General features: G+C 56.1%; 1 protein-coding gene across 1 annotated transcript in view; it reads left to right on the top strand.

Moving 5' to 3' along the window:
• The first annotated feature begins 7,685 nt into the window (after window positions 1–7,685).
• The window catches only part of FGF18 (fibroblast growth factor 18), a 32,535-nt gene continuing 18,517 nt past the window's right edge, over window positions 7,686–21,703 (top strand). The window contains exons 1-3 of the mRNA XM_066277564.1: window positions 7,686–7,902; window positions 8,056–8,092; window positions 20,883–21,063. Of these exons, the coding sequence (XP_066133661.1) occupies window positions 7,871–7,902; window positions 8,056–8,092; window positions 20,883–21,063 (250 nt within the window). The 5' untranslated portion in view covers window positions 7,686–7,870. The remainder of the gene's footprint in view (window positions 7,903–8,055; window positions 8,093–20,882; window positions 21,064–21,703) is intronic.

The following is a 21,703-nucleotide window of genomic DNA, read 5'->3' on the forward strand; positions in this document are numbered from 1 at the left end:
GCACTGCTTCTATTATTTATTCTCTTTATACTTTGTCAAAAGTACATGTACGTAATTGTCAAATGGTGTATCCTAAAATCTCAAGAGAAATAGTTCCTGCCCTATTAAACTATTCCTCCACTAGTTAGGCTTCTTGCAATTAACCAACCTTTTTTTTTTTTTTTTTTTTTTTTTTTAAATTAAGAGGTGGGAAAGCAGTGATAAACTCCTGCATGTGCCCTGACCAGGATTCACCCGCTAAGCCCCTGCCAGGTGATGTTCTGCCCGACTGGGCCACAGCTCCATTGCTTGGAAACCGAGCTATTTTAGCTCCTGAGGCCAAAGCCAGGAGCCGTCCTCCGCACCCAGGCCAATTTTGCTGGAACCACTTGAGCCTTCACTTGCTAGAGGGGAAGAGAGAGATGGAGGGGGGAGAAGCAGATGGGCACTTCTCCTGTGTTCCCTGACGGGAGTTGAACCTGGACTTCCACATGCTGGGCGGAGCTCTACCACTGAGCCAACCGTCCTGGGCCCCAATCTTTAATTGTGAGGATTTAGTGCTTATACCTTCTTACCTCCTAATAATGATTATAGCCATGCTAATGTGTTTTCCCCATGTTCCATCAGACACCTATCCGTCTATCCTCAAAGGAAACCTGGCATATTAGAGCAGCCTGCCATGTCCTTTCTCCACCAGAACAGAGGATGGTCTCGAATTTTCAGTCCTGTGCCCCCCCCCACCCCCCCCCCCCACCCCCCCCCCACCCCCCCCCCACCCCCCCGTCCCTGGGAAGAAAGTTAATTTATCATGTGGTTACCTGAGGAAGTTGGGTGCTGACCCTTGGTCTGTTTTACATGATTCGGTTGCCTGATGGTTGGAAATTAAGAGTCCTAATTGCTCGTGCTTTGCTGTGGTATGTTCTCTAGTAGTTTCTTAATACGATTGAAGTATCCTGAGTCTTTGAATATATGAAAAACATTTTTATTTTTATTTTTGCCATAAAATTCAATGCTACCTTATAAGCCAAGTCTAGAATTTTTCAGTTGTGTACTTTCTTTGGCCTAGTGTTTTCCCATTTTCATGTATTTTTGTATATGATTTTTTGAGAGGTAATTAAGGTAGTTTTATTGCAAGTGTTCTGAGATTTTATGATATGTGTCAGTCTTGTCCTGATCCTTGGCTAGACTGATTCTGTTCTCCAGAGACTTCTAATTTGGGGCCATTTTCTTGGGAGGACTTCAGTCTCCTGCTTTTAACTCCCGTTCATTCTTAGGTCTTCTGTTTGATTCTCTTAGATGTTTCCTCATTCCTTTTTAAACTTCAGGAGAGAGACTTTATTTTTCTATCTTCAAATTTGTGTTGCTTTAATTTTTTAACTTCCAAATGCTCTTTCTTGGTTCTTAGGGGGGTGTAGAGTCAAGTCTGAAGAAACTTCTCTCTTCCTATGCACTTGATTTCGTTATTCCTTCACCTTCTCTGCCTCTTTATTTTTTATCTTATGTTGATTAGGAAGAGGGCACTTGTGAACTGGGCTATGTAGTTGCAGATCTATTTTGATGTGGTCTGCAGACATTAGCCTTTTAATCTGCAAGGCGGTTTTCCAGAGTAACCTCGTGGAGGGTGGGGAAAGGCTGGCGTGGGAATCCGTAGTCTCATCCCAGTGGCCAGGGGTCTGGTGCCTCGTCCATTATTACTGCAGGTTGTAGTTCTCTTCGCTGATGGTTCCGTTCCCTCCAGGACAGTGTCCTTACAGCTTCTCTACACCTTTATTTTAATGAAGGTTCACAGTGTTTGCTTCACTGGACAGTAGTACTTCCATTTTAAAAGACAGTTTATATACTTTAAAAAGATCGCGTACATTAAATGTGATAGGACAATCCCTAGTAAAACACCAAGCCTACCTGCACGGTCATTTAAAAAGGTACCGATTGTCAGAGCCACAGATCTGTGTTCAAGCTGAGTCATTCCTTCCCTAGATGTGTCTCACCGTGTGTGTATGGTAGATGATTTCTAGTATCCGTGACCGAACATGTTCTCAAGTGCTTGCAGTAAAATGTCTTAACCGAAATGTAGGTCTAACTATTTTAGTGTTTGAGTTGCTTTGCATAGATGTTAAACCTTACTATTGGTTTAGCTGATGGAAATGCAGGACCACTCACCATTCTGAGGGAGAGCGGTTAGGCCTTACTGCGTGTCCTGTTCGTGCTCATTTAAAAAACCTAATCAGGTCTATTTTTGAAAACGAGTTCCAGGTAGGATTTTTTTTTTGAACAGCAGAAATTAAAGATTTCCCTGTGCCTCAAAAGTTATTAGACATCAGCCAGGTAAGTGAGGCTGATCTGAAAATTGAACTAGGTTTGTGACTTTGAAAACACCTTTAAAAACTGACTCCGCACAGTGCGAACTGTTAACGGGACACTGGCCATACTTTTGTCAGTATCGGTTTAATTGCTAAAAGCAAATATTAAGGTACTTGTTATGGAAACTCCTAAATGTTTTTGTATATAATTAAAGAAAGAATTTTTGAAGTTTTCTAAGAGCAATAAGAAAAATCTTTTCCCTTTGTTACTAGCATTACTCTTGATTAATAATAGAAGCTGTAAGAGAAGTTGGTTATTCTCAAATTTGGGGATTCACTGTACTTTACATTTACTACACGTAATGGAGTTAAGGTGGGTCTGCAGTTTGCCCTTCAATACTTGCTGGTTGGGCCAACTGTATGTCCCTTAAGCCAGTCTGCTGAACAGGAATGTTTCTTAATGGTTTAGCCCTTAGCAAGTTCATTTGTTATTCTGTAGGCATTTAAAAATTCTCACTGCTTTTCATTTGTACCTAATTTTGGGAAGTATTTTTTATTTTTCTGAAGTGAGGAGCAGGGGAGGCAGACAGACTCCAGCATGCTCCTGATGGAGATCCACCCGGCATGCCCACCAGGGGGCGATGCTCTGCCCATCTGGCCTGTTGCTCCATTGCAATTGAAGCCATTCTAGCACCTGAGGCAGAGACCATGGAGCCACCCATAGCGCCTGGGCCAACTTTGCTCCAGCGGAGCCTTGGCTACAAAGGGGGGGGGGGGAGACACAAAAAGCAGATGGTTGTTTCTCCTGTGTGCCCTGACTGGGAATTGAACCTGGGACTTCCAAATGCTGGGCCGATGCTCTACCGCTGAGACAACCGACCAGGGCCTATATTCTTTTACCAATTTTCAGAATGGTAGATTCATGTCCTAGCAACCTTTGAGTAGTGACTTTTAAGTATCCTGAATTCAGGTGTTTATGTGTTTATATTTCAGTCCCTTGTATTTTGTGGGCAATGGAATCCCCTTCAAGGTTGTTCCTACTTGATGTCAAGCATCTTGTCTTCAAAGAGGAGTGTTTAGAGGCAGTCTGGGTGAGAGTGCTCACTGATTTGGAACTGATGGATAGCCGAATCAGACCCTTTGGGACAGAGCCGAGGTGAACCGGAAGAGCCCTGAGAAGGTAGGGGTGCACTTGGGGCCCGGCTGCCGGAAGCTTCCGTTCATTTGACGCTGGTCACGTAAGGTTAGGTCATGGCTGAGCACGCGCCAGATCTGTCACCTTCCGCCTCAACCAAGGATGGAATAAGGCCACTTGGGGAGAGCAGATGGGGCTGTGTACACTGGATCATGCAAATGATGGGGAACGTTTATAGCTTGCAGAAGCTATTGTGTGCTTGTGACAACTAGCTTAGTGAGGTGAGAGAAACTAATCAAAGACTGGTCTGGGCTCTGGTGATCACAGGGTTAAAGGTGGTTCAGAAAAGGGACGGAGCCCTCCCAGCCAGCTCTCACCAAAGATGCTCCCTGTTCCCTCTCACCTTGGCAGTCAGGGTTCTGTGTTCATGCTGTGAGCTTTCGAGAGCTGATTTTGAGAAAATTTTAGAGCCTCATCCATGAAGGATGTCTTTTTTTTTTTTATTAAACTGCTGGATCCTATTGGAGATTTGAAGGCTGTGTTTGTCTTCTGTTCTTAGGTTGGAGGTCCTTTCCCATCCTTTCTTTACAGCGTTTGTTGTAAGTCTGCAGATGACCTGGCGTTTGTGGAGTCTTGAGATTGGAGAGCAGAAAACAAGAGTCAGATGGCAGTGCTGTTGGTTTACTTCCGCTTCAACATGAGACAAAGAAGCATCCGAATGTTCAGATATATACTGTGCTGCAAAGTTCTCAGTGCTTAGGATGAGGCCGTAAGCAAAGCAGGCGACTGCCCTGCAGGGCTGAGGGCACTGGGCTGGCGGGCTGCGGAAGGACTCCCTCGCCAGCCGAGAGCTGGGGCTGAAACGCAGGGCCGCTGGCTCCGGCACCAGGCTGCCCAGCCTACCCAGCCTTCGCCTGGACTGTCACTAGCTGGCTCACTGACCTCCCTGCAGCCGCTGCTGCACCTGTAGATTTTTGAAAACTGGATGTTGACCTTTAGATTCAAAGCCTTTGATAGACAAGTTGCCAGACAAATTGGTATCTCCACAGTGTTGATCACTGCTCTGCAGTAAAAAGGAACAACTACAGGCACCGGCAGACAAAACATGCTGAGCTAAGTGACCCAAATGCAAGAAAGAGCACGCACTGTGGTTCCATTCACGGAACTAACATCGAGAGCCAAATGAATGGGAACCCGGGACCAGGGATGGGTGAGGGGAGGCCCCTGGAGGGGTGTTCGCATAAACATCTGTCAAACTCCAAGGGCACTTCAAACATGCATATACACTTTTGTGTGTGTGTAAACAGTACCTTTTTAAAAGCCTTTGCCGGTCACCTGTGGGCCTGTGAGGGCCTTCCGAAGGATGATCAAGCCTGTTCGCCCTCCTGCCCCGGCCTGTCACCCAGGCTTTCTCTGCTTGCAGGCCCTTGACATCTTTTACCTGTGGTCTTTATTCCTTTGCACGGCTGGCTCTGCTTATTGGCTGTCTTCTCTAGTGGTGGTGAAGTGGTTCTTAGAGCCAGGGACCTTGTCCATCCTCACCCATGGCCTCATGCACAGTAGGATCTCAAGAAATGGTGATTGAATTACTGAGAAATGACAAGTAGTAGCACATAGTAAGGGCTACTGGAACATGTCATTCAGACAGGGAAGACATTTACATGCATGTGCATGTTAAATAGGTATGTGGAAACTGTTTGAGGGTGTGACTGATGGGAAAAGGAAGAATGTAAAAGGACTGAATTTGGAGTCAAAAGACAGATTCTGGTTCAAAACCTTTTCAACTGTCGATTGAGAATGACCCTGCCTTCCTGCTTCATGAAGTGAAGAAAATAGTATGAAAATAGCCCGGAAGCCATGATAAGCGTTATGAACAGCTAAAAACCATTGGAGCCCTCATTGTGTGCCTGGCTGACTATTCAGTAACTCGCAGATGAGTTGTTAATGTCCTTTGTAGATAGGAAGCAGTCTCAGACTTGCTGGAGTTCATCAGTAAATGTTAGAGGCAATAATACTCAAGTCTAGTGGTCAGTCTTATTTGAGAGAGTCTTATTTGGGAGATGCCCAAATATACTATATCTGAGCATTGAAAAAAAATTGCAAGGATTTTAGAACAGTTATATACAGAGAATATAGTTATATACCTATTCCCTTCAAGAGTAACAGGGAACAGGATAGAAAACTTGAACTATGATTCATAGCAGACACTTCCAGCATGCCACTCGGCCAAAACCACCTCTTGCTGGGTCTGTCAGTTCGTCACATCAAGCAAAGGACCAGGATGGTGGCGATGACGCAGGCCCCTGTGAGGCATTTCTGTCCATCTCTGTGTGGTTGGTCATTGTACCTATCTTGGGATAGGTTTGTTTTTCTCCAGGACTTGAGACTTAACCAGTAACTGCAAGTCCAGTTCTGGCAATGAGAATGCCTAAGAAAATTCACAGCACACAAGAATTTTCCCCATCATTTGGTGGCGAGTTTTGAAAAGGTTTCCTGTACTTGTGCCCAGGGCAAAACAGACTATCTGTTTAAGATAGTGTCAGCTTGGAAAGGGAACTTAAAATAGCTTGCAGAGGGGCCTAGTATTTGGGACAATTGTTCCTATTTCATATTCCATGACTACGAAATAACAGTTTCGATAACACCTACCTCAGTTTACACTCGTGAAATGGGAACACCAACCACAGGCAATGACACAAGGAGGTTTTAAACCCAGCGTGGATCCCTGGGTTTTGTTTTTGAGCTTGTTCTCCAGTTTCTTTTCTACTATGAACTTGTCCCCTTAGCGTCGGACCAAAAAGGGGAACCTGGCGGTTATGGGCTCTAGAGTGAGAAAGTTGCTTGTGAAAGGAACATAACATTTTGAGGTTGGTGGGAAGGAGTAATGCTTCTGAAGGGGCAGAGGCAGTGAGAACAGATGTCCTCAGAAGGGACCTGGTTAAAGGAGTCAAACTGCTTAGCATGCAAAGGGAAGCAAATCTCAGCCCCGAGGCCAGAAGAGGGCCTGGAGTGGTCGCTGACCAGAGTCCTGCTGGCTCTTCCCGGTTGCTAGCCAGTCCGGGCTGGGGTTGCAGTGAAGCCTCGTGACCGCTAGATGGCAGCCGTGCGTTTCCAAAGCTGGCTCGCCAACCCGTGAGCCTAGCTGGGATCCTGAGTACCCAACCCTGAGCCCCGGTGGGGAGAGTAAGAGACATCCTGGAGATCCCTCCCCCTCAACCTCACAAGGTTTTCTGCACTTGTATCCAATTCAGAGAAGGAGATTGGAAGGGGATTACTTAGTGGGGCCAGCTGTCCGAGAAGGCAGCTGGGCTACGCCAGGTCCTGAGTGTACTCACAGGGCGGGTGAAAGCAACCCCCGTTAAGTGGAGCCGCCCCGGGGGCTGGACCTGGCCCGCCCCCTCCTGGCTCCCCTACTCAAGCGCTGGTGGGTGTGAGTGAGTGCAGGGAGCGAATGTGGGCAAGTGAGGATAGGATGTTCCGCACCTAGTTACGTTCTTGGGGACCACCGCCCGCCCAATTCGGGTGGCGTTTGCGCCGCGGCGCGGGTCATTGCTCCCTGGCGCAGAGCTCCGACGGCTTCCAGCGCTTACCAGCTCCAGCCTCGCGGGGCTCTACCCGTTCGGAGCTGCCGGTCCCGTCACCGAGAGTCTGAGCACCTCCCTCCAACCGGAGCCGCCAGGAGAAGGAGGAGGAGGCAGTGGAGAGGCCGCGGCAGGCAGGCAAGCAGGCAGGGCCGCCTTTGATGTGGGCGCGGCGCACCCAGGCGAGCTGAGCGCCCGTCCGGCCGCACCCCGAGGGGGGAGCCCCCGGGCCCCGCATCCTCATTGTGCCGGCTCGGGCCCGGGCCCGCCCCCGGCCCCCCGCCCCCTCGCCGCCCGCGCGTAGAAAACGCCCCGGCCGCCGCCAGTGGTGGGAGGCGGCGATGCGCACGGCCGGAGAGACACGGAGGAGGAGACATGAGCCGGCGGGCGCCCAGACGGAGCGGCCGTGACGCGTTCGTGCTGCAGCCGCGCTCCCCGGCCCCGGAGCGCTGACCCCTGGCCCGGCACAGCCCCGCACCTCTGCGGGAGAGCGAGCCCTAGGTTCCAGCTCCGCCCCGCATGCTGCCCCCGGAGTGAGCCGGGCAGCCAGCCTACCGCGGACGCCCGGACGGCCGGCAGTGAGCAAGCCTCCCCGCACCGGCCGGGCGCTTCCTGCACAGCGGCGGCCGCCCCGCAGCGCCCGCGCCAGCCCGGAGGGCGCAGCGCTCGGGAGGAGCCGCGCGGGGCGCTGATGCCGCAGGGCGCGCCGCGGAGCGCCCCGGAGCAGCAGAGTCTGCAGCAGCAGCAGCCGGCGAGGAGAGAGCAGCAGCAGCGGCGGCGGCGGCGGCGGCGGCGGCGGAGGCGCCCGGTCCCGGCCGCGCGGAGCGGACATGTGCAGGCTGGGCTAGGAGCCGTCGCCTCCTCCCCTCCCAGCGATGTATTCAGCGCCCTCCGCCTGCACTTGCCTGTAAGCGCTCGCATGCGGGGCTGCCCACCCTGCCTGGCCGTCTGTCCGTGTGCCCCTGGCTCTGTCTGCCCATCTGACTTTCCGACTGCCTGTCTGTCCGCGCGCCCCCCTCTTTGACGTCCTACTGACCACCTCTCCATCTCTCACCCGCAGGTGTTTACACTTCCTGCTGCTGTGCTTCCAGGTACAGGTAAGGTGGGCTCCTGACTGTGACCTCCCCCCGCCCCTGCCTGGCGGTGCACGCCGCGCCCCCTCCCTGTGCCCCACCCCTCCTGGGCGCCGAGCCCACTGCACCTGTTCCCAGGGCGCAGAAGGGCGGCTCCGCGCGCCCTGCGCCGGCGGGGGGACCCGCCGAGGAACAGGGGCTCTGCCGCGGGGCGCGTGCTGGCGCGGCCCCTGTCGGCCTCTGCTGGAGGAGATCCCCGGAGCCCGCGGGCTCAGCCGCTGCAATGTGCTGGCTCCAAGTCCCCTGCCCGCAGCATGTGAGCAGTTGGGACCGAGGGATTTTCTCTGTCAGCCGTCCCTGGACATCCCCGTTTGCTCTTCCAAACAAAAAAGGCTTCTTTCAAGCCGAGTGGATTTTAAGTCCAAGGAGAACTAGCTTCAGTTGTAAATTACTCTGTGGTTTCAAAGGCGTTTGCAGCGTCGTGAGAGACTGAGAGAGGAGCGGGACTAGGGGGGATTGGGCTGAGGGAGCGGGGCAGGGCGCCGGGGTCGACGGGCTGTTCCCCGCGAGGCCGCTCCGAACCAGCCGGGCTCGGGCTCCGCACACCCTGGCCGTAGGTGGTGCAGCCCTCGGCTGGTTCCCCTCCTCGGTCCTCGCTCACTCGCTCGCTCGCTCGCTCTCCGTGAATCAGAAGAGGGCTTGGCGCTCAGCCTGGAAAGCACTTGCTAAAATCTGATCTGTTACTTCAGCAGCTTTCAGACTCGGGAAGGTCTTGGCACGCAGACAGTTGGAACACTCCGGCTTCCAAAGCCGTGGAAATGAAGGAAAAGGGGGGGGGGTGGAGAGAAGAGGGAAAGAGGGAGCCGACTTCAGCCCCGATTAGAACCAGACCAGGGCTGCCTCAGCACGGTGGTGGTGGGTGGGGGGCGCACAAAGGGAACAGGACTAGGAAGTGCCAGCTGCCCTAGCCCCCCACCCACCTCGAGTTGCAAGAGAGGGACCCTAGGAGGAGCTGGACTGGGGCCAAAAGAGATGATCCGCCCTGCGCTGTCTGGGTTGAAGGCAGGTGTCCTCACAAGGTTAGGAAGGATGCTTGTGCTTTAGACTTCTGGGTTCCGCAGCGCTGGGGAGGGCCTTGAGCAGGAAAATGGTGCTCCTTCCAGTTCCCAGGACCAGGAGTGCCCGTGTGTTGAGTGCTGTTGATACTCAGCGTCCTCTTGCAGTGTTTGGTGGCCTTGGTCATGGTGGTGGTTCTGCTGTCTCCCTCCCCTCCCACTTCTGAGACAGGATTGTTGGCATCCGGTTGGGCCCTGAGCTGGGGACAGCTAGTTGGGGGCTGGAGGCTGGAAGGATGGATGGATGGATGGATGGACGGACGGATGGATGGACAGACTGATGGGTTCTTCCCTCCTGTTGGCCAGGCTGGGATCCCCAGTGACTCCTTGAATCAATACAACTGGAGTCAGTAACTTAAGACTGGCTGTTTGCCAAAGCAGATGTGACCCTGTGTGGTGGCGGAGGTGGGGGTGGAGGAATGGCTGGTGTCAGAGAGAGAGGCCAGTGCCAGGCCCGGCCTGCCTGCTTTGCAGCCGAATCTCTAAGCAGAGGGCAGGCCCCGGGGTCACTCCAGAGGGTCTGCTTGTCCAACCTGGGCAAGAGCTCTTTCCCCGAGTGCTGAGGACAAGGAAGCAGGCACGCAAGTAGAGAGATGGCTTTGGACTTTGTTACCCACACTTCCTGATGGCGGCTCCCTCTGGGTCCCTGCAGTGGGGCCCAGGAGGGGTTGCTGTGTGGTCTTTGTGTTCTCTGGAGGAGCGTGAGGGAGGAACCTGGCCTCTGCATCCCACCTCCACCTCCTTGGCCAGCGCTAGAGCCAGCCTCTCGGGTAGGAGCTGGGTGGTCTGTCTGGGTTAGGTCCATCTGGGTTAGGGCTTCGAGCAGGTGAGGGAACCCCCTCTCCTCCCTCCCCCTTCCTTTGCAGCCTTTCCCCATTCAAACTGGACTGGGGTTTTAAACCCACACACCCTTAGTGGGGGAGGAGAGTCCCTGAAACATTGCACCCAGATAATATCCAAGAGAGGGTTCCCAGCTCTCCACAGATTTTCAAAGGCACCCAAGATTCCTAAAAAATAAACACTGCCGTAGGGTGTTAGGACAGGGTTGGCAAGCTTGTGCCCCATTCACACTCTAGGGACGAAGGTGGAGTGGCCGCGAGAGGTAGAGCTGAGGGGCGGGGCCTGGCGTTGGTTGTGGCCGTGGGCAGCCTGCTGCCTGCAGCAGCCGTTGGGCAGACCAGATGCAGGAAGAGCTGCTCCTCTCTGGGCGGGGTGCTTCCAGGGTGGTAGTGAGAGGTTGCTCACAGTGGTCAGGTGGCTCAATCCGGGGACTCGGCCTGAGCCCCAGCTTCAGCTCTCCCTGTCTGTAGACCCCTGTGGGACAGCGGTGGCCCTGAGGCTGAAGTGACACGTGATAGGTGTGCGAGAAGTGTCGCAAGTCCTCCTCCACCCAGGAGGGCACGTGGCTGTGCTGGGAACCGGGTCCCCCTATGCACTTCCCTTCCCACCTCCATGTTTTGGAGGATGGCTCCAGACTGAGCAGTGGAGTTTCTGGGCCCCTCCCCTCTTCCCATCCGTCAGCCACCGGGTCCAGGATGGGCCCCCAGTCCCCGGCCACATATCCCTGAGCACAGCCAACGCCAGACACTGCCTTGCCCGCCCCCACCAGGCGAGCCCCGCCCCCCCTGTCGGCCACCCGGGGAAGCGGGAAGCCCGGGATTTAATCAAATCCTTTCTCCGCAAGACCTGGGACACCGCGGACAGCTCAAATCGGAAGAATTTTAAAAATTTCCAAGGGGAGCAAGCGGCGTGACCAGTAAATTGCTTTTCTGCACTTGGCTGAGCGCTGACAATGACACCGGGCTGGGCCTTTCACGCAGCTCGGCGGGCACCTGCCCGACATTGTTCCCGCCGCCAGGCTCGGCTAGGTCCTGGACTTCCCGAGACTGGCGGGCCGGGTAGGGGGCCTCCGCGGCCACCGCCCTCCCGCCGCGCCGCTTCCTCTCTCCCCACGCCCACCGGCCCACCGCGTGCTCAGGTTTGGAGGCTTCCTTCCCCGCCCCTCATCCTCACCCCCCACCCCGCCCCCGGCCTGGCCTGGCCCGTGAGCATCACAGCCTCCCTCCAAGCCGGCCAGGGCCGTCCTCTGGGACGCGAGGAGGGTGGGGGCCGCCCTGCTGGATAAGCCCTTTGAGTTTCTTAACGCCCTGGTATCATCTGTCCGGACGTGGGTCCAGGCAGATCCTCATTCAGGGAGCGGGCTTCCTGTGAGCCCTGCAGACAGGACTGGTCCCTCGCCGGCCTGCAGGGCTGGCTCCCTGTCTCCAGGGGAGATAGATGCCTGACAAACAAGAGCTTTCTTTGATCCCGGGCTGTGAAGTGTGGTGAGGCAGGTGTACGTACCCTCCTGCCTAACTCGGGTGGGAGAACCCACCCGCCCAGGTCCAACGCGCAGCTTGCAAGGATTTCCCAGTGCCTCGCACATCGGGGGCCTGTTTCCCTTTCCCTCCTGAAGTGTGAGAAAGGGTAACGTGCCTTCTTCAACAGATGGGGAAACTGAGGCACAGAGCCGGGAAAGGACTTGTTCAAGGCCGTGGCTGACTCAAGACTCTGGATTCAAGATCTTGTATCCCCCCCCCCCCCACACACACACATACACACTATATACTGGGCAGACGTTTTCAGAAAGGATAGGGAAATTCTTCAGAAAGAACCCTGGTGGGGAAACGGACTTCCAGGGGGCATGCTAGGGGTGAGTGCTCCCAGTGGGTCCCGTGGGAGGGGCTGAGCAGAGCCCGGGTGGGCGTCCCCATCGTGGAGCGCACCTGACTGGAGTGTGCAGGCTCCGCTCCTCCTGGAATGTTCTGGTCCGAGAGGGTCTCAGAGCCAGCGCCGTGGGTATTTTGTGGGGGTTGGAGGAGTTCCCCCAGTGTGGAGGGGGAAGAGGAACCCTGCTAGCATTCCCGCCAGCCACCTGGGAATGTCACTGTCACCTGCTCTGAGATAAGAAGGCGAATTTAAAAAATTTCTTGTGGTTGGCATGGCCAGTGTCAGCAGGCTCGGGGCTGTGTGTCACTGTGTCACTGGCTGCGGCGCTGCCTCCACTGTGTCTTGGGCAGCTCTGGGGGGGGGCGGTGTAGGGTCCCCAGAGGGAGATGCAGGGGCAGGCAGCGGGCTTCCTGTCCTCGGCAGGGCCCTTTGGTCCTGACCTTGTCCTCTAGGAAGAGCATTGTGGCTGTGGGAATCTGAGTGCTAACATGCCGGCAGCCCCCACCCGGGATGGCATGCTCCCTCTGGGACAGGCCGGCGCTTTCTGACAGCCTCTAGGACAGGGGTCCCCAAACTTTTTACACAGGGGGCCAGTTCACTGTCCCTCAGACCATTGGAGGGCTGCCAAATACAGTGCTCCTCTCACTGACCACCAATGAAAGAGGTGCCCCTTCCAGAAGTGCAGTGGGGGCTGGATAAATGGCCTCGGGGCCGCATTGCGGCCCGCGGGCCGTAGTTTGGGGACCCCTGCTCTAGGATATACCTCACAATGGACTGGGGTGAGGGAATCCCACAGATGTAGACAATGAGGCACAGAGGCACGAAATGACCTGCCTTTTGGTCGCGAAGCAAGAGGAGGCAGAGCAGGCTTGTTAAATAGCAGTCTGAGAGCCCTGGAGTCTGCCAGCCTGGCTCAAACTGTTGCTCGACCTTGTCTTTGCTGTGTGACCTTGGACAGGTTAATTAACCTCTCTGGGTCTCAGCTTCTGCACGTGTAAGATAGGAAGAAAACAGCCAACAAAGCAGTCCCTGAGGGGATGGAGCAGAGGGAGTCAGGCCCCTGACCTCTTATCTGTCTTTTCAGACGGAGCCCTGTGCCTCTCGCTCTGGGAGGACTCCCTTGCAACCAGCCCCTGTCTGTGTGGATAGCTCCTCTGCTGGGGCACTGCCAGCTCCTGGTGACAGGGAGAGGGGAGGCGTTGGCTGTTTCCTTTCTGAGGGCAGAAGCTGGCTGACAAACCGCTTGCTGTGTGCTCCATATTTTGTGCTGGGTGGGTCTGTCCCCAGTCGCAAGGACATGACAGAACACTCAAGGAAGGGCAGCGCCAGGCCCCGGCCAATGTGGGTGGAGGCCTACTGTCCACACTTGGGGCCTGAGAGTGGGCATTTGCTCTGGAATGTCAGTGGCTAAGCGGGCCTCTCCGGCTTCAGTCGGGCTTGCTGGGAGGGGCTGAGGTGTCTGCGTGTCATTTGCTCAGACATCAAACGACACAAGGGCTCGGGCCCACTTACAGTACTGCCGTGCTAAGGGTAAGCCTCCTGGGGGCCACAGAGCAGGAGAGCTCTCGGGACCCCAGGGATTCTGGCTCGTTGGATGACCTCCCTCTCCGTGCCTCAGCTTACCCACGTGGGTATTAGCGAGGTGAGCTAGATGGCTTCTGTGGTGCTTGAATGCATGGGCGTTGGCATGGGAAAACCTAGGTTTGAATCGTGTCTGTGTTGCTGAGCGGCTATGCAGCAAATATCTTAACCTTCAGCCCTCCCCACCTCGGTTTTCCCCACCTGGAAAATGGGGTAATGAGAGAGAGGTACCTACTTGTAAGGGTTATTGTGAGGGTTGAATGGGATGATGTCCCCAGAGTAGCTAGCGCCATGGCTGGCCCTCAGTAAATAACTAAGAGCAGTGGCTCAGTCCGGTCTATGTGGGGTATATGACAGGCCGCAGGGCACTGGAGAAAGCTAGGAAGGCCATGCTCCTGTGTCAGGGACATCAGGCCTCTTTGTCTGAGCCTTTGGATTCGATCCTCTCTGCACTACTCGCAAGCTGTTGTGGCCTTGGACAAGATCCTTAGCCTCTCTGAGTTTCTGCCTCCTCATCGTGTGGGTAGACTGCTGAAGACACTCAGGGTGCTTCTCCGCATGAGCACTCAGCAAACATCTGTGGGTTGCCTGTTATATGGCTGGCCCCGGACTGGGTTTTGAGGGGGATGAAGAAGACACGCAAGACTGGGAAGGAGGGTTGGCACTTTGGGCAGCTTCCCTTACCACTCCCCTACCTCCCCCCTCAGCCCACCTCTGCCTTGGAACCCATTAGCACCGGGTCACTGTCCTGTGAACTGTGCGTTCTCCGCTGGGGCTCAGAGGGATGCATAGGAGCTCAGGCTCAGGACGAACACCTGTCACACCCGCTCGGCCCTTGGCGGGGAGCAGTAGCCGTGTGTTGAGGGGATTGCTGGGGTCTGTGTGGCTCACCTTCCACGTGGGCATCTGGAGAGAACCTCCCTCTTGGGGTTGCCGTGAGGGTGAGTTGTGGTCACCTGGGGGATGACTTGGCGTGGTTCCCGGTGCGTTCTAAGTGTGAAGTAAATGGGAGCTGCAATTGCGCAGGGGACTTGGGAGTTTCTGGGGCTGGCTTGCCCGCCAGCTCCCGGCTCCTGGAAGTCAGGGGAGGCCTGCTGCATCCCGCGGGCCTCTGGCCCCTGGCATAGAGCTGGCATGCAGGGGGGAGGGAGCAGCTCCTCTGGGGGCTGGGGGCCTGGAGTGAGCAAACCCCTCCTGCCCATCCTGGTGCCAGGTGTGCGGGACAGGGCGTTCAGGGCCTCTCCTTGCCCCTGGGGACTTGAGAGTAATTTGACAGATCTGTGCAGGGGGACAGGGGCTCGAGGAAACTCTGATTAAGGGCTCCCAAACCAGATGCTGGGGCAAGAGGATCTGGCCAGGGATGGTGCCCCATTTGAATCTTGAAATAGGAGGAAGCCGGTGAAGCCGTGTGTATGTGTGTGCATGTCACAGCCATTGCAGGCACACAGAACATCGACACACAGAGCAGGGGACATCCTGATGTGCTCAGGGGACTCCCAGCGGGCTGGGGTCTCCAGAGTGTCAAGTTCAGGAAAAAAGCCTTGGTGGGCATTGAATGCCGAAATAAAGGGCTTATGTATGAGCTTGTGGGTGTGAGTGACTGTTCTCCTCATCCAAGAGCTTTAAGGGAGAGGGAGTTGAAACAAGGGGGCAAGAGGAAGAGTAGAAAGAAGGAGCTGGTGTCCTGCTCCCGCCCCAGGCCGGCTCCAGAGCTGGCCGCAGCGGCACCCATATTGACGATCTGTACAGAGAAGCCTGATATATGGGGAGAGGGAGCTCCGGTCAGCAGTTGTAGGTGGCAGCGCCCCCTCCACCCCCGTGCTGATGGCTCAGCCCTGCCAATCAATACATTGATAGCCCTGGGAGCTTAATGGACAGGCTGGGGGTGGGGAAGGGCGCTGTGCAGTATCACTCTGTCCTGGCTGGGGTGGGTGTGGGGACTGTAACAGGAGAGAGGGGAGAGGTCTGGGGCTGAGCATTGGGTGGGGACCTCCACCGGGGCCCAGCTCCGACTCAGGAGTGGGCCCTGCCTCCCTCTTCTTTCTGTCCAGGGATGCCGGCTAGGGCAGAATTCGTGGGCTTGAGAGCCAGAGATGGGTTCAGATCTTAGCTCGGTCACTTTCTGTATGGCTTGGGTGAGTCCCGGGGCCTCTCTGTCTCCCTTTGTCCCCGGGGTGGTCATCACCAGACCTGCCCAGGGCCCAGGTCGTTTGAGGAGGTAGGAGACGTGCCTGAAAAGTGCTTAGCTCGGGCCTGGCACCGAGCAGGCGCCCACTAACTGGGAGCCAGCATCAGCCTCTTTCCCCACGATAATAACAACCCATGGAGCCCCGCGGCTGGCAGCCACTCCCGGGCCTGCGTCCAGGCCGCTTGTTCTCGAGGAAGACTGTGGGGAGCTGCGTTTCGGGCTGGGGAGCGGGGCTGACTCCATTGGGGACCACTCCTGGAGTATGGGGTATGGGTCTCAGGTTCGAATCCAGAGTTGGAAGAAGGCCTCGCAGGGACGGCTGGCACAGCTGCCACCAGAGGAGGCTGGCGGTGGTGGAATGTGGCCGTAAGTCTGTGGGCTGCCCCTCTGGGGACCAGGGAGATCCTCCCTTTCTGGGCAGGCTGCCTGGAGACAGGGGCATGGCTTGTGTGAGGCCTCAGGAATGGGGACCAGGACGGGAGGGGGCAGTCTGACCCCAGCCTCCTCTCCTGGGTGGGGGAGGCTGCTCATTGCCTTCTGCCACAGTCCCTGCTCCAGGGGTGGCTTGTGGCCAGAACCTGTGCCATCCCGAACAGGGGAAGAGAACTGGGTGAAGGAGAGAAGCAGATGGAGGCTGGTGAGGGGGAACTGGTAAGCATCTTGGTTTCTGGACCAGGTGGAGGAGGGGCCTGGATTTGAACCTTGATTCCTTTTCCCACCAGTTCTGACTTTGGACAAGCGATGTAACCTCTCAGAGCCCCAGCTGCCTCATCTGTAAAATGGGAACAATAATCATTCCAACTCATAGGGCATTTACCTAACGTGGTTCTTGACACAGAGGACATGCTCAGAAGTGGCTGTTTAGGAAACCAAACGAAAGAAAGCATAAAAGGAAAAGGTTGTGGTATTGCTCCTAGTTTAACCTTTTTTTCCGAGATTAATATTATAAAGAATTCCCATTCTGCCGATGAGAAAACTGAGGGTTACAGAAATCAAAGAAGTTGGTGATTTGGGGTGGGGTCAGGAAGCACCGGAGGTCGATGCTGCCCATTGGGTTGTTAGAGGGGTGAGTGTCCGTGGGTGATGGGTGATGTAGCAGATACCTGTGGGAGGAGGGACTGTGCCTGGGAAGAAGCAGGAAGTCCCAGACGTGCCTTCAGAGCCACGAGTAGGTGGGCGATGCCGAACTCTTCAGGGTAGCTGTGTTGTCCTGGTGGGAGGGGGGAGCTGGCTTGCTGTCTGGAAGCTGGCACTGGCTGGGGGCTCACCCCAGCCTCTCTCCACCTCACAGTAGGTCCCTATCCAGGAGCCTCCGGGAAGAGGCTTAGGAGGTAGGCAGAGGCTCGATCGGAAAGACCGTTCCCACCTGGGGTCGCTGTCCTGTGGGTGGTGGGGGGGCCAGGTGGAGTTCGGACAGGAAAACAGCCTCCTGGTTCATAGAGAGCTGTACTGAGGGGGGTGAGACTGCAGGTGGAGGCGTGGCCCGGTCCCACTCAGCCCCGTATCCCTGTGGGGACAGGGTGGGGCAGCGCTCGGGGGAGAGTTGAACCCGCAGGGCTCTTGTTGCCTCTGGGCAGTTCCTGGATCAGGGAGTTAATATTTCAACCCCCCTCGACAACTATACACCTGCAAGGTTCCGCAGCGGAGTGCCCTGCTGCCGGGCTGGCAGGAAAGGAGGAGGGAGAATGTTCCTGACCCGGCTGCTCTGTGTGAGCCCGCAGGCAGGCCTGGGAGCTCTGAGGGGCCTCGGAGGTCCAATCTGGGCAGTGGGCTCTCACGGGCGCCCCCTCGGTGAGTGGTTGAGGGAGTTAGACAAGCTGCCCTGTCTGCAGGCTTCTTAGCAGAGTGCCTGGAGCAGAGGAAGTTTGGCATGGGTGGCTTTTCAAAGAGCCCTGTCCTCACTGGGTCGGGCACTCTCCCTGTCTGGGCGGGACGTGGGGGCTGATTTTGGTCTAGCCGCAGTCGCTGAGCAAACATTTGCGGGGTACCTCCGGGAGCAGAGCCAGAGATCCAGTATGGGCGAGACGAGCTGGACGCCGGGGACAGTAAGCCACTACAGTGGTGTCCAGTGGCCCTCGCCCCGCCTGGGGTGGGCCGGGCAGGGGAGGCTTCCCGAGGAGCTGCCTGAGGTCAGGTGTCAGGTAGGCCGAGACGGCAGGGTTCCCTGGGCAGAGGAGCCGGCCCGCCCGCCTGTGAAAAGGCTTGGAGCCCCAGAAGTCTTCCCCAGGAAGCCCCGGGGCCTCCTGCCTCTTCAGGAGTCAGGACTCCGTGTCTGGGTCAGAGGCCACCTCGCTGCCTCCCCTGGGACTGATGGGCCCACGGAGTGTGGCCGGAATGGTGGAAGCCGGCCAAGATGGATGGTTCCTCCCACATCCTGGGGAAGGGCCACCGGATAGCCCTCGCTGACCCTGGGTCACCGCGCTGCTCCGTCCAGTGCACCAGGGAGAAAATCGTTAACGGGAGGCTGGCTTCTGGGGCAGGGCAGCTTCCCTCGGGGACCTGGGGTGAGGAGATTGGTTTGACCTCTGGTCGATAAGGTCTCCCGTGAGCAGGAGGAGAGTTGGAGGCCAGGGAGCGAGGTCAGAGGCCTGCCCCTGGGGGAGGGCACAGGGCCAGGCCAGCTAGGGAAGTCACTCCAGGGAGGTCGAGGGCCATGGGTAGGAGGTCTTCAGGACACATGCCCACCAGGATTGGTCCTCAGGGGGCACTGGAGTTCTTTCCTCCCTGAGCGTCAGGATATGAAATGTTCAGATCCTGGCTGTAGATGGTGGTGGTGGTGGTGGTGGGGGCTGGCCACGAGTGTAGCAGGTGTGTGCATGCGGTGTGCCAGCGGCCAGGCTCCACGTTGCCGGAGTGTGTGAGTCCGAGCAACCGACTTACCTTTTCTGAGCCTCAGTTTCTACATCTGTTAAATGGACGCAATAAGCGTTCCCACATTGTAGGGTTGTAGCCTCTTTCCAAACTAACCTATGATTTGCTTGTGGCCCCACGAGGCTTCCGTTCACAAGGCTTCCCCGAGAACCCCTCCCAGGGCGTCCGACATTCTCAGTGGTTTCCTCTGCTGGGCACTTCCTTGGCACTGGGCGCTGTGCCGGGACTTTATATGTTTAACTCCAGCGCCCAGGGGGTGGGTGCCATTATTATTAGCCTTGTTTTATAGGTGAAAACACTGAGGCCTGGAGAGGGTGGTACCTTGCTTGGGGTCCCTTACCTGGGGAGTGGCACACTCTGGGTCCTGCTCCTGACGGCCCTGGTGGGGCAGTCAGGGCCCAGCAAGGTGGGGCCAAAAGCCAGGCTTTGGGGCCGTTGCCTGCTTTGTGACTGACCTTGTCCATTCAGCTTCGGAGCCTCAGTTTTCTCAGCTGTAATGTGGGTTCCGCCCTGAGGATGGTAGTGAAGGGTAAATAATGTGGTTCAGCTCAAGTGCTTCTGGGACCCAGGCTGGGCAGGGGGGGATTAGATTAAGATGAGTGGGGGGCCGAGACCCTGGGCTGGGCGTGGAGTGTAGCCCTGAGGGTAACACGGTCCCTGACTTTTGCAGCTCCCAGCTGAGGGGTCAGACAGGTGCAGCCTGGGTCCCAAGAGCTCTGCCATGGGCTGAGTGGGCTCTGCTTTTGTGGGACTGACGTCCTCTGTGTCCAGCATTGTGCCAGACCTTGTGGGCACAGGGAATAAACCTAGAACACTGTCTGGGCTTTAAGAATTGTTCAGCTTTATGGTTAAGATGAGGTGGGACAGACATATAATTGGCAAGGCATAGAAAACGCTAATTTAATATTAAATGGAACGAAAGGCCTCCTGATCTTTTCAATGTTCATTTTTTCATTTCTTCATTCATTCATTCAACAGATGTTTGAGTTTCTACTGTGCTTTGTGCTGGGAATATATTAGCAAATGACAAAGAGACAGCTCCAGCTTTCATGGTGCTGCCTGTCTAGTCGGAGGGGGAGAGAGACGGAAACCAGATAAACAGATGTTATGTCAGGTGGAGAAATGTTAGAAAGAAAAACAAAGGATGGCTGAGAGATGGATAGTGACAGAGGAGGGGCCTGCCTCAGAAAAGTGGTCAAGGAAGGCTTGTCTCAGGATGTGATACTTGAGCAGAGACTCAAATGAAGTAGAGGAGCCAGCGTGTAAAAATCTGGGAAAGAGCATGGAAGCCGTGGGAGAAACAAGTGCAAAGGCCCTGAGGCAGGTAGGTGTGCACTGCTCTCAGTGTGAAATGCTCAGAGGCAGGATGAGGCAGCCAGGGTCACTGGTGGGAAGGAAGCGGGAGGAGATGAAGGTGGAAAGCAGTCAGGGGCTCCTCCTGCAGTGCCTTGAGGCCACGGTGGGGTTTTTATCTAAAGGTGATGAGGAGCCCTGCAGTACGTGGAGAGGAGGACCACAGGAGGTGACGGGGGTTTGCAGGAGGCCGGTGAGGAGGTGGGTGCGAGTTGTCTGGGTGAGAGGCTGTGCTCAGTGAAGGGAAGCTGGAGAAGTAAGTGTTGGTATAGTCAGGGGCGGCTTCCTGGAGGACGTGTTCGGTCATGAACTGAATGAAGCTCTAGGGATGCAGAGTGAAGGCTTCTCCAACAGGAGACAGGGTGTGAGCAGACGCGTGGTGGTCCATGAGGACCCTGAGGAGCACGGGAGGGGACTCCTTAGCATCAGGCCCCGTAGGAGAGATGACGGTGAACTCTGGCCCGTTCTTTCCCAGGATGAGACTTGCCAGGCCTCCCGCCTCCTCACCGAGCCCCAAACAGCAGTGCCGGGCTCCCTCTCCCTCTCCCTCTCCCACCTCCATATCGATTTGGGGACTTTTCTGCCCACTTGCTCACTTGATCCTCACGGCCGCCCTGGCATGGAGCCAGGGCCGAGGCCGTCCTCTTCCGTTTCACTGGGAAGGAATCCGAGACAGAACGAATCCCGAGCTCAAGGTCGCGAGAGGAACCTCTGCCCCGCGCTTCTTGTTCCAACTTGGGGCCGCGGAGGAAAGAGCGTGAGCTTTGTTGCCAGTAGACCTAGGCCTCATTTCTTGCCATTTCCTGGCTAGGCAACCTGGAGCAACTTGTGTCACTCACCCGGCTGAGCCTCATCTGTGAAATGGGGGTGGTGACAGGGCAGTTACGGTGCATGCTGAGGCCTGGCCCAGAGCTGGCGTAGAAGAAGCCCTGGCACGCAGGGGACCCCGGACGGCCGGGGAGGTGGGGGGCTCACCGTCGCTCCTCTCTCCGTCTAGGTGCTGGCGGCCGAGGAGAACGTGGACTTCCGGATCCACGTGGAGAACCAGACACGGGCTCGGGACGATGTGAGCCGTAAGCAGCTGCGGCTGTACCAGCTCTACAGCCGGACCAGCGGGAAGCACATCCAGGTCCTGGGCCGCAGGATCAGCGCCCGTGGCGAGGACGGGGACAAGTATGGTAGGTGACGGCCCCTCCTCTCTCACCGTGCACACGTTTCCCGGCCTCAGAGATCTCGGGTTCAAATCCCAGCTCTGTCAGGTCCTGGCTGTGTGATCTTGCGCCTGACGCGGAGCCTTTCCGCGCCTCAGTTTTCTCACCTGTGAAATGGGGGCGCGGTGGCGCAGCCCCGAGAGCCCCGTAGGGAGCACTGACTTAAGACGTGAAGGAAAGGTGCTTTTGCTGGTAAACGTCCCATAAATGGCAGTTGTCTGGCTATCAGTGGCTTGCTTGGGGACGGCCTAAACCAGGTGGCTGTGCCCCATGGCATTGCATTGCTTCGCCAGCCCCACCTTCAGGGGCTCAGATGGGTGGGAGCCTCTGAGTAATCATTTCTGGATGTCGCTGGTGGTGGTGAGGATCGGCCTGGTGTGTGAGTGTGTTTGTGTGTTTGTGTGAGCATGTGAGTGTGTGAGCTTCTGAGCTTGAACTTGTGTACCTGAGTCATGGAGACAGTACCTTAGGCCACCATCCTCTTGACCTGGCTTACAACCAGGAATTGTGTATTTGAGAACTATCACCTGCCTTTGCAGAAGGGCTGGGAGGATGAGACACCCCGACTCTCTTCTCTGCCCAAGCCGCCAGCGCACAGAGACCCTTA

This window comes from Saccopteryx bilineata, chromosome 4 (genome assembly GCF_036850765.1).
Source record: "Saccopteryx bilineata isolate mSacBil1 chromosome 4, mSacBil1_pri_phased_curated, whole genome shotgun sequence".
In the NCBI taxonomy this organism is placed as follows: domain Eukaryota; kingdom Metazoa; phylum Chordata; class Mammalia; order Chiroptera; family Emballonuridae; genus Saccopteryx; species Saccopteryx bilineata.